This window comes from Protomyctophum bolini (genome assembly GCF_963924005.1).
Source record: "Protomyctophum bolini genome assembly, chromosome: 21".
Taxonomy (NCBI): Eukaryota; Metazoa; Chordata; class Actinopteri; order Myctophiformes; family Myctophidae; genus Protomyctophum; species Protomyctophum bolini.
The window spans coordinates 2,786,184-2,803,284 of record NC_137882.1 but is presented as its reverse complement, the minus strand read 5'-3'; the positions used below and the strand labels follow the sequence as shown (position 1 = coordinate 2,803,284).

At 43.1% G+C, this 17,101-nt stretch overlaps 1 protein-coding gene across 1 annotated transcript; it reads right to left on the bottom strand.

The window, feature by feature from the left end:
* Window positions 1-345: 345 nt before the first annotated feature.
* On the bottom strand, window positions 346-2,876 carry LOC308336026 (stonustoxin subunit alpha-like; the record flags this gene model as incomplete). Its single annotated transcript, XM_080793270.1, has 3 exons — window positions 2,790-2,876; window positions 547-2,219; window positions 346-399 (listed from the first exon to the last, which is right to left on the bottom strand). Exons 1-3 carry the CDS (start codon window positions 2,824-2,826, stop codon window positions 346-348), a joined length of 1,764 nt encoding a protein of 587 aa, XP_080649396.1. The 5' UTR covers window positions 2,827-2,876.
* Between the last annotated feature and the right edge of the window lie 14,225 nt (window positions 2,877-17,101).

Genomic DNA, 17,101 nt, shown 5'->3' with positions numbered 1-17,101 from the left:
CAGCACAAGTGGCCTAACCAAAGAGGCCTTTTTAAATTCTGGCTGCCCCCATTTTCAAAACATTGTCAAACAAACCTAATCCATTACATCTTCAGTGGGAACTATCAATATAGCAAATGCAAATTACGATCAGAAATGTTAATTATCTCCCCATGCAGCCAGCTCGGTAGTAGTGAGCACGTGCACACGTACGTGCACAACACAGAGAAGTATCTACCGGTAGTCTATAGTGTTTTCAAAGAGAGCCGCCCCGTTTCTAACTATCTCAAGTTGTACTCTGAGAGTCTGTGACTGACTAACCACTCAACGCTAGTCTTCAGTGAGTCTCTGAGAGTCTGTGACTGTCTAACCACTCCAAACATGCACCTCATGTATCAGGTCCTGCAGGTCCTGGAGTTTCTGGAATTCCGAATTGATATTACGTCTATTACGTCTATTACGTCTATTACGTCTATTACGTCTATTACGTCTGGCAAATTCATACGGAGATACAGTTGCAGCTTTTGTTGTCTGGACAGTGACTTCACTGGCTGGCCCTCTGCCAACTGGACACACTGCTCGGTATCTGAACATGTACTCCGTGTTAGGAGTCAAATTTGACACTGTGACTTCATCAGCTTTGGCTGCAGTCTGCTGTTGCCAGATATCTTGTCCAGTGCCACGGTACTCAATACAGTAGTGGCTGGTGTCCTCTGCTCCAAATCTCGGTGCGCACACCTTGAGTGTGACGTTGTTGTGGTTTATGTCACTCGCTACAGCTGTGTCAGGCTTTGAAGGTGGCTCGAAGTTCTCATTGGCCAGAAATCCATCCTCATACAGGTAGACACATGCACCCTTTTGACTCTCATTTGCTGTAGCTGTCACAAGGAACTGTATATTCTTCCTGTCCTTGTTGGCATCCGCAAAATCAATGAAAAGCTTTGCTTTCTGCCTCAATTTCGCATATAGCTCTTTTGAGAAGTACCATTGTTCGTCTTCTACATCTCGGGGACGTGCAGTATCGTCGGTTTTCACTTGTTTGGGTGCTTCTCTTAGATAGCTTGATAGAGCTGACAGATATGGTTCAGCCGTTTGCAGTGAGGTGAAAGCAAAGCATACCGCTTGCTTGGTTTCTGAATTGAGGATTATTTTGTCAATTTCATCCTCACTTGAGACAACCTTTGTGTGTTTCATCATGTTAGTGAGGGAGCATATGATGTTTATTTCTCTCTCTTTGCAGCGCATCCACTCACTCAGGTCTTTGTTGTTGAAAGGAGATGAGAGTCTTCTTTTCAGGATCTCTGCAAGCACACTTTCCTCTTCCCCACCTCCTCTGAGTAAAGGGAGTTTCCTTGCCAAGGTCTTCTGAAAGTCTAGCTTGAACTCATGACACCGATCTTTAAAAGCCCTCAGCTTCTTGCTGATCTGTGGGAACTGTTTTGCGACAGTGCTCTTCAGTGCAACGTTGCACCTCAGTTCCAGTTCAGCGATGTACTCCAGGACACTTTGAACTTCGTTCACGAATCCAATGCTAATCTCACGGACCAGCTGAGCAGCTTTCGAATCTAAAACCTTCAAAGGCATCAGCCAGACCTTCACTGGTACAGCATTCTCTCCATCTGTTCCCAACAATTGTGGAAGACTTTGGTAGACTTGTATTGCATCTTTAAAAGACACTGGGGTGGTGTTAAGAGTAAAGTCCCCATGGAACTTACAGGAGAACTTATCAACCTTTGCGATGTCTGTGTCTTTCATCTTTAGAGAAGCTTCACCTTCTATTGACATGAGGGGGATCTTATTGATTGCTGCCTTCAAGTTGCCTTCGATTTCTTGACAATTCTCATTATCGGACACTTCACGGTCAAATACAAAGAAGGCTTGTGCCCCATAAAGGATACCAGTTACAACATGTGTTGCTATGCCTGAGTCAAAAACATGTGGATAGTCCACATTGTCTATTCCAAGATGATTCATTGACAATTGTTCAAACATTGTGGTAGCTTTGTATTTGAATGTTACTCTCGCCTGATTTTGTGTAGTCTTACAATCATTGAGATATTTGGCAGAGCCCTCAACCTCTACCATTCCACTCAAGAAACTTGCTTTCAAGGACGCTTCAACATTTAGTGATGACATTTTGTCCTCAATCGATTCAGATGCAACTATCTCAAATTCAGTGCTGGGCTGGGGTCTTTTTCTGATATCCTTTCCCAGATCTTCATTATTCCACAGTGTATAGCCTGAAATTGATAAAGTAGCTCAGTTATGTGCCTGTCACTAATATTGATGTTTGATGAAGACATTAAACTTGGTACACAGCCTCCATCAATAATATAATGAAAACGTGTCGATGGCTTCTCACTGATCCTGGGATGGCTGCCATATAATATTGAATTGTAGCTACCGTATAATTCCAGTAGTAATTAGTACAAATTTATTTTTGTAAAACTTCACGCCCCTTGCCCCTTATCCCTAAACCTTTTTGCCATTTTTTTCTAAAAACATTTTAAAATAGTACAAATAGCCTATACAAGCTAACAACAACGTGCACGTCTATATAGATTGGCTAGTTGAACAACTTTTAAATGTTTTAAAATAGTATAAAATGGCAAAAAGGTTTAGGGATAAGGGGTAAGGTTGTGTATGTTCTTGACGGGCAAGTGCTTTTGAGGCTTTAGTGTCAGTCCCAATCTTGTGAAGTCAATACACGACTATTACTGTTAAGCTTTGTGGTTTGAATTCTCACTGGGAGCACCCATTCAACATATTAATGTAAAAATGGTGAAAGTGGTCCACATTTAAAGCGTTACCTGGGACAAGCGAGTCTTGTCGACAGTCATAGAGCATGCCAAGACTGAAGGGTCTTCCCAGCGCTGCCAGGTGTATGATTGCACTGCCCCCTGGGTCCATTGCTCACGCTGACCTGGAGAAAATAAATACACCTGTGTTAGTTCATTCACCCTGTTGGTAAAACATAATACTCACTATAGCCAACACAAAACAATATATTCTCCGTCCGTACACTACATTTCAGGGTTAAATATTGAATCATAGTTTAACTAATATTCCCTTGTTAACACCCAGTATGATTTAATTTTCTTTCAATACTCAACAAGCACAGAATTTAAGGCCCTATATATACCCTACCCTACCCTGTTATCACTCATATGGTTAGGGTATATATATAACATATAATACTCATTCAAGACAGGAAATACATTATTCCACACATTTATGTGTGCAGTGTCACATACTTATATGTAGAGTGGAGCACCCTGTATGTGTAACCGGTGTAGTCTGTCTCTCTCTCTCTGCGTTGTGTTGACAGACGAACCCGGAACTCTCTTTGGAAACCACGATTTATTCTGACAAGGAATAATCACAGACACGTCTCCACGTTAGTTCCTAATGCTTTAAGGACTCCTCTCTCGTTCCATGTGGAAATACAGAAGCAAGAGCGACAGTAACGCAACACATAATACTACGTACAGTAACATACCTGACAAGGAATAATCACAGACTCCATGTTAGTTCTTAAAAAACCCTCTAAGACCCGCATTAATTTCTACTTGCTACTACTTTGTACTACTAGGACTAAGACTAAAGAATATGTTAAAAATAAAATAAAATAAAAAATTTGATGAAAAATCAAATGTATAATAATTATATAATAATATAATAAATTAATAATTTATAAAACATGTTCTAGACCAGGGGTGTCCAAAGTGTGGCCCGCGGGCCAAATGCGGCCCTGGGATAAATGTCATGCGGCCCGCAGCTTCATACCTCAATTGTATTATGAACGGCCCCGCCCAACAGTACAGTATTTTTTTTTTCATCCCGTGATTTTGTAACCCATTTTTCACCCGTGTGTCAATTATTTAATGTGATCCTTGGCTCTACACAGCCTCCACCAACCTAGTCCCCATATATGGGGGACAAGGGGAGAGCAACAGACTTGAACTCATGCTTCCTTCATGCCTGAGTGTCCAAGTTGCTCCTTTACACGTGACAGGGGGGAGTTTCCCTGGTTGGACGTAGTGCGTGGAAGGAACACGTTCCTTTCCCCTCCATCAGGCGCCCCGGCTGGCTAGGGGGAGGCATTCAAGTTTTTTAACCTGGGCATTTCCCAGAATATAATTTTCAAGTGTTCCTTGTTCCTTCTTCCTTGTATTATTATTTTTACGTTGCTCCTCTGGTTACATTTGGTAATGTGACATATGGCTGAAAAAAGGCTGAGAGACACTTTTTGTTCATAGCACACACCCGATAAAAGACCATTGATTTGAAATATTGACGATGATATGATGAGTTCAATAGAATCATTTAAATGCGATGTGTATATGTGACTTTGTTATAGACTAGTCCGACGCTACATTATGTGACTTTGTTATAGACTAGTCCGACGCTACATTATGTCAGGAGATATAGTAAGGTTGGCCCTTGGGTGTTTTAATATTTTCTAATATGGCCCCCTTTGAAAAAAGTTTGGACACCCCTAGACAAAACAATATATTCTCCGTCCGTACACTACATTTTAGGGTTAAATATTGAATCATAGTTTAACTAATATTCCCTTGTTAACACCCAGTATGATTTAATTTTCTTTCAATACTCAACAAGCCCAGAATTTAAGGCCCTATATATACCCTACCCTACCCTGTTATCACTCATATGGTTAGGGTATATATATAACATATAATACTCATTCAAGACAGGAAATACATTATTCCACACATTTATGTGTGCAGTGTCACATACTTATACGTAGAGTAGAGCACCCTGTATGTGTAACCGGTGTAGTCTGTCTCTCTCTCTGCGTTGTGTTGACAGACGAACCCGGAACTCTCTTTGGAAACCACGATTTATTCTGACAAGGAATAATCACAGACACGTCTCCACGTTAGTTCCTAATGCTTTAAGGACTCCTCTCTCGTTCCATGTGGAAATACAGAAGCAAGAGCGACAGTAACACAACACATAATACTACGTACAGTAACATACCTGACAAGGAATAATCACAGACACGTCTCCATGTTAGTTCTTAAAAAACCCTCTAAGACCCGCATTAATTTCTACTTGCTACTACTTTGTACTACTAGGACTAAGACTAAAGAATATGTTAAAAATAAAATAAAATAAAAAATTTGATGAAAAATCAAATGTATAATAATTATATAATAATATAATAAATTAATAATTTATAAAACATGTTCTAGACCAGGGGTGTCCAAAGTGTGGCCCGCGGGCCAAATGCGGCCCTGGGATAAATGTCATGCGGCCCGCAGCTTCATACCTCAATTGTATTATGAACGGCCCCGCCCAACAGTACAGTATTTTTTTTTTCATCCCGTGATTTTGTAACCCATTTTTCACCCGTGTGTCATTATTTAATGTGATCCTTGGCTCTACACAGCCTCCACCAACCTAGTCCCCATATATGGGGGACAAGGGGAGAGCAACGGACTTGAACTCATGCTTCCTTCATGCCTGAGTGTCCAAGTTGCTCCTTTTACACCTGACAGGGGGGAGTTTCCCTGGTTGGACGTAGTGCGTGGAAGGAACCAGTTCCTTTCCCCTCCATCAGGCGCCCCGGCTGGCTAGGGGGAGGCATTCAAATTTTTTAACCTGGGCATTTCCCAGAATATAATTTTCAAGTGTTCCTTGTTCCTTCTTCCTTGTATTATTATTTTTACGTTGCTCCTCTGGTTACATTTGGTAATGTGACATATGGCTGAAAAAAGCCCATCATTATCTACCATGAAATGTTCTATGAGCAGGGCCTGGCTGTAAACAAGTTCTTGAGCTTAGTCCAGTTACCCTGGGGTAAACATAGTCGGCTACCTTTCCCCCTGCTGTGACTTCAATGTGAAACGGTGCACTGCACCACCCCCTGGTGGCTGACAGTAGTATTACCTATAACAGGGACGTGCATGTAAAATGCATTGGCCAGTTTGTGACTAATAAACTTGACCTTGAATGACACGGTGTCAGTCACTATACTTTTGTTATTTTACTTTGGTTTGTTTTGTGTATTCTTGGGTAGAATGTTCGTACTTTTATAGGTCGTGTTTTAAATGTGAATTTGGGATTATAAAACAAGGTGTGAAGTGTACACTTAGTCATGCGTTTCATTTCATCATATTAAAATACAGTAATGTATTAGTGCATTTTGTCTCATCTAGACTGTTCCACACTGTTGTGTAGTATGGTTATTCTGACCTATAGTACATTTTGAACTATTTGTGTAGCTTTTATTGTCTTTGCCATAATCTGGCCAGAATCTGAATGCATCAACCAGGGAGTTGTTGTTGTTGTTGTTGTTGTTATATTGTGATGAAAACAAGTTAGGATGAGTTGTCTCTCTGATTCATCCAGGGACATCCGTCTTAGTGGGTAAAAATGTATGTTGGTTGAAATCAGGTGATATTCTGGGTCAGATGCATAGAAAAATATGGACAAAGCGTTCCCTGGGCGTAAAATGAAGCCTGTAATTCCTTGCACTGTAAATCGCCTATGGAGCTATGGGGTTTTTTGGGCCCAATCACGAGTGTGAATGGGTGAATGTAATGCACAATCTATGTAAAGGTGTGTGAATGTAATGCACAATGTAAAAGCACCTTGGATAAAAGCACTATATCAATGCACCATTTACGGTTACCGTCCATCTGTCTGCGTCTCTGCGTGACTCTGAGGAACCGGTTTCGTGTCAGCAGCTCAGAGGCAACAACACACAATGTGAAATTACAGGTTTTACCGTCTGAACCAGGGGTGTCCAAAGTGTGGCCCGCGGGCCAAATGCGGCCCTGGGATAAATGTCATGCGGCCCGCAGCTTCATACCTCAATTGTATTATGAACGGCCCCGCCCAACAGTACAGTATATATATTTTTTTATATCCCGTGATTTTGTAACCCATTTTTCACCCGTGTGTCAATTATTTAATGTGATCCTTGGCTCTACACAGCCTCCACCAACCTAGTCCCCATATATGGGGGACAAGGGGAGAGCAACGGACTTGAACTCATGCTTCCTTCATGCCTGAGTGTCCAAGTTGCTCCTTTACACCTGACAGGGGGGAGTTTCCCTGGTTGGACGTAGTGCGTGGAAGGAACCAGTTCCTTTCCCCTCCATCAGGCGCCCCGGCTGGCTAGGGGGAGGCATTCAAGTTTTTTAACCTGGGCATTTCCCAGAATATAATTTTCAAGTGTTCCTTGTTCCTTCTTCCTTGTATTATTATTTTTACGTTGCTCCTCTGGTTACATTTGGTAATGTGACATATGGCTGAAAAAAGGCTGAGAGACACTTTTTGTTCATAGCACACACCCGATAAAAGACCATTGATTTGAAATATTGACGATGATATGATGAATAGAATCATTTAAATGCGATGTGTATATGTGACTTTGTTATAGACTAGTCCGACGCTACATTATGTGACTTTGTTATAGACTAGTCCGACGCTACATTATGTCAGGAGATATAGTAAGGTTGGCCCTTGGGTGTTTTAATATTTTCTAATATGGCCCCCTTTGAAAAAAGTTTGGACACCCCTAGACAAAACAATATATTCTCCGTCCGTACACTACATTTTAGGGTTAAATATTGAATCATAGTTTAACTAATATTCCCTTGTTAACACCCAGTATGATTTAATTTTCTTTCAATACTCAACAAGCCCAGAATTTAAGGCATACCCTACCCTGTTATCACTCATATGGTTAGGGTATATATATATAACATATAATACTCATTCAAGACAGGAAATACATTATTCCACACATTTATGTGTGCAGTGTCACATACTTATATGTAGAGTAGAGCACCCTGTATGTGTAACCGGTGTAGTCTGTCTCTCTCTCTGCGTTGTGTTGACAGACGAACCCGGAACTCTCTTTGGAAACCACGATTTATTCTGACAAGGAATAATCACAGACACGTCTCCACGTTAGTTCCTAATGCTTTAAGGACTCCTCTCTCGTTCCATGCGGAAATACAGAAGCAAGAGCGACAGTAACACAACACATAATACTACGTACAGTAACATACCTGACAAGGAATAATCACAGACACGTCTCCATGTTAGTTCTTAAAAAACCCTCTAAGACCCGCATTAATTTCTACTTGCAAAAAATTGATTTCAACCTTACTACTACTTTGTACTACTAGGACTAAGACTAAAGAATATGTTAAAAAAAAAGTTTGATGAAAAATCAAATGTATAATAATTATATAATAATATAATAAATTAATAATTTATAAAACATGTTCTAGAGTCTAGAGTCTAGAGTCTAGAGTCATGTTTTTTTGTGATCATTAGAATGTCTAGAATCTAGACATTCTAATGATCACAAAAAAACATATATTACAATTATTTTACCTACTTTATTAGGGTAAAGGTCAAAAGTCTTACGTTTTTTATCTGTGTGAATTTCAGCCTCTGTGCGGGCGGTATTTATATGCAAATATCATGACCAATGGCATTGAAATGGCATTGCAATGAACATCACTGATGACGTTTAGGTGAAAATAATAATTGAGTAATTAATTAAAATAAAATTGTTGCTAAAAAGCAACGCTGGGTCTTAGAGGGCTAATGCAAGGACTCCTCTCTAAACAGAGTTGAACAAACACTGTATAAATAATTTTGCAACAAGTACAATGCTTATTTCGTTATACAGAGAACAACAAAGACACCCACCTCGTTCCATGCCGAAATACAGAAGGAAGAGGTGGATGTGAGGCTGGCAAGGCATTTATATAGGGGGGCAAGGAGGAGTCTTAAAGGAGCATGTGACCTCGAATGCATTCTTATACACATGAACCATGGAGAATTAGGTCAGGTAGAAGCACTTATTTGTATCATATTTTGTGTAATTATATAACACTGTTACATATATACATGTATATACATGTATACATGCAGTGGCGTGCACAGATAGACACTATAGGCTAGGGGGTGCTCTAGCACCCCCTGCCCTTTTCCCTCTGGACAAATGTGCCCTTTTTTTGTACAGTGTACACTGTACAGCATGTGCTGGGGGGCAGCGGTGGCCGAACGGTTAGCGGAGCGGTCTTGATATCGGAAAGGTCGCTAGTTCGTATCCCCGGACCGGCACGTTAAAATTACCACCGCTGAAGTGCCCTTGAGCAAGGCATTGAACCCCTACCATGAAATGTTCTATGAGCAGGGCCTGGTTGTAAACATAGTACCTTTCCTTTCCTTAGTCCAGTTACCCTGGGTAAACATAATACCTTTCCTTTCCTTAGTCCAGTTACCCTGGGTAAACATAGTACCTTTCCTTTCCTTAGTCCAGTTACCCTGGGTAAACATAGTACCTTTCCTTTCCTTAGTCCAGTTACCCTGGGTAAACATAGTACCTTTCCTTTCCTTAGTCCAGTTACCCTGGGTAAACAGAGTACCTTTCCTTTCCTTAGTCCAGTTAGCCTGGGTAAACATAGTACCTTTCCTTTCCTTAGTCCAGTTACCCTGGGTAAACATAGTACCTTTCCTTTCCTTAGTCCAGTTACCCTGGGTAAACATAGTACCTTTCCTTTCCTTAGTCCAGTTACCCTGGGTAAACATGGTACCTTTCCTTTCCTTAGTCCAGTTACCCTGGGTAAACATAGTACCTTTGCTTTGCTTTCACCATGGTGACATTGATCAATTCTTGATAAAAAGCTTCTAATATATTATTTATGCCCCAAAATCAATAAATCTCACACTATTAAGGCAACCGGCGGTTACACACACTGCACAAGGTGCCCTTTTTTTCACTTGAGCACCTGCCCCTCTAAATGTCTGTGCACGCCACTGTATACATGTATACGTGGCAACTATTTAAGATGTGTGGGACATGGTTTCAGCGATTTGATCATGGCCGTGATTATAGGTTCAGAGGGGTGTCCAAACTTTTTTCAAAGGGGGCCATATTAGAAAATATTAAAACACCCAAGGGCCAACCTTACTATATCTCCTGACATAATGTAGCGTCGGACTAGTCTATAACAAAGTCACATAATGTAGCGTCGGACTAGTCTATAACAAAGTCACATATACATGTGCATCGCATTTAAATGATTCTATTGAACTCATCATATCATCGTCAATATTTCAAATCAATGGTCTTTTATCGGGTGTGTGCTATGAACAAAAAGTGTCTCTCAGCCTTTTTTCAGCCATATGTCACATTACCAAATGTAACCAGAGGAGCAACGTAAAAATAATAATACAAGGAAGAAGGAACAAGGAACACTTGAAAATTATATTCTGGGAAATGCCCAGGTTAAAAAACTTGAATGCCTCCCCCTAGCCAGCCGGGGCGCCTGATGGAGGGGAAAGGAACTGGTTCCTTCCACGCACTACGTCCAACCAGGGAAACTCCCCCCTGTCAGGTGTAAAGGAGCAACTTTACACCTGGCATGAAGGCATGAAGGAAGCATGAGTTCAAGTCCGTTGCTCTCCCCTTGTCCCCCATATATGGGGACTAGGTTGGTGGAGGCTGTGTAGAGCCAAGGATCACATTAAATAATTGACACACGGGTGAAAAATGGGTTACAAAATCACGGGATATTAAAAAAATATATACTGTACTGTTGGGCGGGGCCGTTCATAATACAATTGAGGTATGAAGCTGCGGGCCGCATGACATTTATCCCAGGGCCGCATTTGGCCCGCGGGCCACACTTTGGACACCCCTGGTTCAGACGGTAAAACCTGTAATTTCACATTCTGTGTTGTTGCCTCTGAGCTGCTGACACGAAACCGGTTCCTCAGAGTCACGCAGAGACGCAGACAGATGGACGGTAACCGTAAATGGTGCATTGATATAGTGCTTTTATCCAAGGTGCTTTTACATTGTGCATTACATTCACACACCTTTACATAGATTGGGCCCAAAAAACCCCATAGCTCCATAGGCGATTTACAGTGCAAGGAATTACAGGCTTCATTTTACGCCCGGGGAACGCTTTGTCCATATTTTTCTATGCATCTGACCCAGAATATCACCTGATTTCAACCAACATACATTTTTACCCACTAAGACGGATGTCCCTGGATGAATCAGAGAGACAACTCATCCTTACTTGTTTTCATCACAATATAACAACAACAACAACAACAACTCCCTGGTTGATGCATTCATATTCTGGCCAGATTATGGCAAAGACAATAAAAGCTACACAAATAGTTCAAAATGTACTATAGGTCAGAATAACCATACTACACAACAGTGTGGAACAGTCTAGATGAGACAAAATGCACTAATACATTACTGTATTTTAATATGATGAAATGAAACGCATGACTAAGTGTACACTTCACACCTTGTTTTATAATCCCAAAGTCACATTTAAAACACGACCTATAAAAGTACGAACATTCTACCCAAGAATGCACAAAACAAACCAAAGTAAAATAACAAAAGTATAGTGACTGACACCGTGTTATTCAAGGTCAAGTTTATTAGTCACAAACTGGCCAATGCATTTTACATGCACGCCCCTGTTATAGGTAATACTACTGTCAGCCACCAGGGGGTGGTGCAGTGCACCGTTTCACATTGAAGTCACAGCAGGGGGAAAGGTAGCCGACTATGTTTACCCCAGGGTAACTGGACTAAGCTCAAGAACTTGTTTACAGCCAGGCCCTGCTCATAGAACATTTCATGGTAGATAATGATGGGGTGATATGAGACCCAGACCATGGAGGCTCTACAGTCTACACTAACTTATCTATCTGTCCACAATCTGAAGGTCTTCCCAGACGCAGACCGGCCTAACGCCTCAAATCATCTTGATCACAACCACTCCTTCGATGACTTCTCCAAACACAAACATGGGTGCTACCCCGGCCCTCACCCAGGTGACCCAGCCGGGGTGATCAAGTCCCGACTTACATCCCAGATTAGTAAGTAAATAATTAGTAAGAAGAAAAACAAAACAAATAGTGTTGGTCTTTGGACAGAATCTGGACGAGTAATATAAAAAAGTGTTTTTCAAAAGTCGGCCTCCTGGTGGCGCTATAACAGGCTGTTCTGGAATATTTGGTTCATCGTTGGCATCCAGGGAGTGTGCGTGCAAAATTTGGCACCGACCGGGTTAACGGTGCCGGAGATTAGCTGGTAACAGACGGACGGACACACGAACATACTCTCTCTCCCCATGCCTTCGGCCTGGTGGAGACAATGCAATAAAAACACACACAAACATATCTCTCCCCATGCCTTCAGCCTGGTGGAGACAACAAAACATACTCTCTCCCCATGCCTTCGGCCTGGTGGAGACAACTAAACATACTCTCTCCCCATGCCTTCGGCCTGGTGGAGACAACTAAACATACTCTCTCCCCCATGCCTTCGGCCTGGTGGAGACAACTAAACATACTCTCTCCCCATGCCTTCGGCCTGGTGGAGACAACTAAACATACTCTCTCCCCATGCCTTCGGCCTGGTGGAGACAATAAAACATACTCTCTCCCCATGCCTTCGGCCTGGTGGAGACAACTAAACATACTCACTCTCTCCCCATGCCTTCGGCCTGGTGGAGACAACTAAACATACTCTCTCCACATGCCTTCGGCCTGGTGGAGACAACTAAACATACTCTCTCCCCATGCCTTCGGCCGGGTGGAGACAACGAAACATACTCTCTCCCCATGCCTTCGGCCGGGTGGAGACAACTAAACATACTCTCTCCACATGCCTTCGGCCTGGTGGAGACAACTAAACATACTCTCTCCCCATGCCTTCGGCCTGGTGGAGACAACTAAACATACTCTCTCCCCATGCCTTCGGCCTGGTGGAGACAACTAAACATACTCTCTCCCCATGCCTTCGGCCTGGTGGAGACAACTAAACATACTCTCTCCCCCATGCCTTCGGCCTGGTGGAGACAACTAAACATACTCTCTCCCCATGCCTTCGGCCTGGTGGAGACAATAAAACATACTCTCTCCCCCATGCCTTCGGCCTGGTGGAGACAACAAAACATACTCTCTCCCCATGCCTTCGGCCTGGTGGAGACAACTAAACATACTCTCTCCCCATGCCTTCAGCCTGGTGGAGACAATAAAACATACTCTCTCCCCATGCCTTCGGCCTGGTGGAGACAACTAAACATACTCTCTCCCCATGCCTTCGGCCTGGTGGAGACAATAAAACATACTCTCTCCCCATGCCTTCGGCCTGGTGGAGACAATAAAACATACTCTCTCCCCATGCCTTCGGCCTGGTGGAGACAACTAAACATACTCTCTCCCCATGCCTTCGGCCTGGTGGAGACAACTAAACATACTCTCTCCCCATGCCTTCGGCCTGGTGGAGACAACTAAACATACTCTCTCCCCATGCCTTCGGCCTGGTGGAGACAACTAAACATACTCTCTCCCCATGCCTTCGGCCTGGTGGAGACAACTAAACATACTCTCTCCCCATGCCTTCGGCCTGGTGGAGACAACTAAACATACTCTCTCCCCCATGCCTTCGGCCGGGTGGAGACAACTAAACATACTCTCTCCCCATGCCTTCTGCCTGGTGGAGACAACTAAACATACTCTCTCCCCATGCCTTCGGCCTGGTGGAGACAACAAAACATACTCTCTCCCCATGCCTTCGGCCTGGTGGAGACAATAAAACATACTCTCTCCCCATGCCTTCGGCCTGGTGGAGACAACAAAACATACTCTCTCCCCATGCCTTCGGCCTGGTGGAGAGTGGAGACAATAAAACATACTCTCTCCCCATGCCTTCGGCCTGGTGGAGAGTGGAGACAACTAAACATACTCTCTCCCCATGCCTTCGGCCTGGTGGAGAGTGGAGACAACTAAACATACTCTCTCCCCATGCCTTCGGCCTGGTGGAGAGTGGAGACAACTAAACATACTCTCTCCCCATGCCTTCGGCCTGGTGGAGACAACTAAACATACTCTCTCCACCATGCCTTCGGCCTGGTGGAGACAACTAAACATACTCTCTCCCCATGCCTTCGGCCTGGTGGAGACAACAAAACATACTCTCTCCCCATGCCTTCGGCCTGGTGGAGACAATAAAACATACTCTCTCCCCATGCCTTCGGCCTGGTGGAGACAACAAAACATACTCTCTCCCCATGCCTTCGGCCTGGTGGAGAGTGGAGACAATAAAACATACTCTCTCCCCATGCCTTCGGCCTGGTGGAGAGTGGAGACAACTAAACATACTCTCTCCCCATGCCTTCGGCCTGGTGGAGAGTGGAGACAACTAAACATACTCTCTCCCCATGCCTTCGGCCTGGTGGAGAGTGGAGACAACTAAACATACTCTCTCCCCATGCCTTCGGCCTGGTGGAGACAACTAAACATACTCTCTCCACCATGCCTTCGGCCTGGTGGAGACAACTAAACATACTCTCTCCCCATGCCTTCGGCCTGGTGGAGACAACACAATAAAAACACAAGTTTACGATTGGCACCAGGTCCACTTTATTTCCAGGCTTCAATGATGATGACCGACACCAACCCAATAATAGTACCATGGATAAAATCTATTGATAATAAATAGTGTACAGTATAATACTACCAAGAGCACATTTAAAAAAAAAAAAAAAAAAAAAAAAAAAGTACACACACACAGTAACATTATGCAGGCCTATACTATAGATCCCACGGCTGGGGGTTACTTCCTTCTATAGGAACCCATTTAGGAACGAGACCGGTTTCTGTGTCGGTGGTTCTCAACGTTTTTCACGTCAAGGACCCCAAAAAACTAGATGCAATTGGCCGCCCACTCCCACCTGAACATATGTTGTTCCAGGGACCCCCCCCCCCTTCCAGGGACCCCCCCCCCCCCAAGTAGCAGAGTTAAAAACATATATATATATATTCAAAGATTTGCGGCACATTTTCACGACTTTTCAAAAAATTGCAAGATCTACAAGAGCGTACAGTACTGTAGGTGCCACGCTACGAGCTTGTAGATCTGCTATTTTTTTTTTTCAATAGTTAAAGTATAACATAAATGCTTAAAACACCTGAAGGGGTTCCCGTCCTGAATGGGTTAAAGGTATATTCAGTGATTTCACTCTAAAAAACCATAGGTTTCGTTTTTGGCTGTGGGACCTAAGCCTTCGTCCAATCAGGATAGAGAGCCAAAAAAACGAAACCTAAGGTTTTATTTTACCCCCAGGGGTTAACTGGGGACAGGGAGGAACTCCTTATATGGTCAGTACACTCTATAGAGAGGATTATCACAACAAAACAAAAAAATAAGTGATATTTGAATTGAGTGAAATCACTGAATATACCTTTAACAGGGGCGATGATGCGTCTGTCTCTAAAGCCTATATATATAATATACATTATATACTGCATTATGTGCATGCATGTTCGTGAGTATTTATGTATGCTAAGACGTACAGTCCAGGCAGACGTTAAAGGAGAATTCCGTACTAGAAGGCTTTCTTACCTTTATTTGCAGTTTTGTTTCAATGTGTTATTTTGTGCATTAGTGGCTATTTCCCCTATACCGTAAGCCCTCAATGAATTGCATTGAATTGAATTGAATGGGGCATTGGGGTGTTGTGCTAATTCGCTTATTTCCGTCGCTCAAACACATATATTTTTTGTATATATCCTCTCTTCAATCATAATGTAAATAGTATCCCAAGCGGCACACTTTACTATACTTATTTCGATGGAAATAAGGAAATAGCCAATAATGCACTTTTTGCACAAAAACCACCTGGACCTCTTTGGTCGGGGGACGTAACTACAACTACAAATTAAGATTATTTTGTAGTTTCTATTATGGAATTCTCCTTTAATTGCCGCCACACTTGGTCCAAAAATGTCCCCGATTATGGAAATATCGGGTCACAGGTTTTGGCGTGAAAAAATAAGTTTCCGTTGCCTCATACAGTATACGTACAGTAGGCCAGACTTTGATCGCAATTATAACTACCGTGTTCATTCATTGACATATGTATATTTTTTAAAGTATTTGCCACATTTCATAGTTCATTTTGGCCTTACTCAAAACAGACGAGAGGCCGTGAGAGTAAAAGTTTCGGTATAATTTGCAATAATATATAAAAAGAAAATTCCGTAAATCATAATATTACCGCACCGGTCGTGAAAATAAAAAAAACAGTCAAGTAGCTTTAAAGCAGGTATACTTTGCACGCACGTAGACATGACAAAATACCATTACAAGACCCCCCGGTACGGTATCTATTACAAGACCCCCCAGGTTTCTATTTCACACGGAATCTCTGCCCCAAAGACCTAAAAAAAAACAAAAAAAAAAACAATGACTTTTGGTTTTCCACTTCAGGATAAGCGAATGGAAATATTTGTGGCAGAGAGAGAACACACACAGTCACTCTCCTCCTCGTGTGGAAACCATGACATGGAACCACCAAAAATAACTAACAACCTTTTCGGCAAACGGTTTTAACAGGCTTTAGTTCTGATATACTTATTGTTCCGACTGTCTTTAGACCGACAACCTGACGCTATTACCGCAAGCAAAGGCGCAACAACGCACGTCGGGTCCAACGCATGTTGGGGACTAGCGACAGACGTTGTGGTTTCCGTCGGACCTTTTGGCTGTGTCGGACCTTTTGGCTGTGTCGGACCCTTGGCTGTGTCGGACCCTTGGCTGTGTCGGACCCTTGGCTGTGTCGGACCCATGGCTGTGTCGGACCCTTGGCTGTGTTGGACCCTTGGCTGTGTCGGACCCTTGGCTGTGTCGGACCCTTGGCTGCGTCGGACCCTTGGCTGTGTCGGACCTTTTTGCGTGTGTGCATCACATCCCGGTGCAAACGGTCCATCGGAAACAGAACCAACACACAAAAAGGCCCCTGCATTCGCCCGGCGCCGCTCCGCCATTTAGTTTTGACACAGCTTTCCGTTCCTTGTGTTTCACTGCCGTGGTGGAAGGAAAGCGGTCCTTTTTTCAGGGTTTATATGACCGGGTCGGGTTTCACTGCCGTGGTGGAAGGAAAGCGGTCCTTTTTTCAGGGTTTATATGACCGGGTCGGGAGCGGACGGTCATTTATTTACGTCATGTTGCAAAGTCAAGTCATCTGGCAGGAAACCACAAGCAGGGAATCAGAAGAAGTACCCGAGATAATTCCCCCACCGC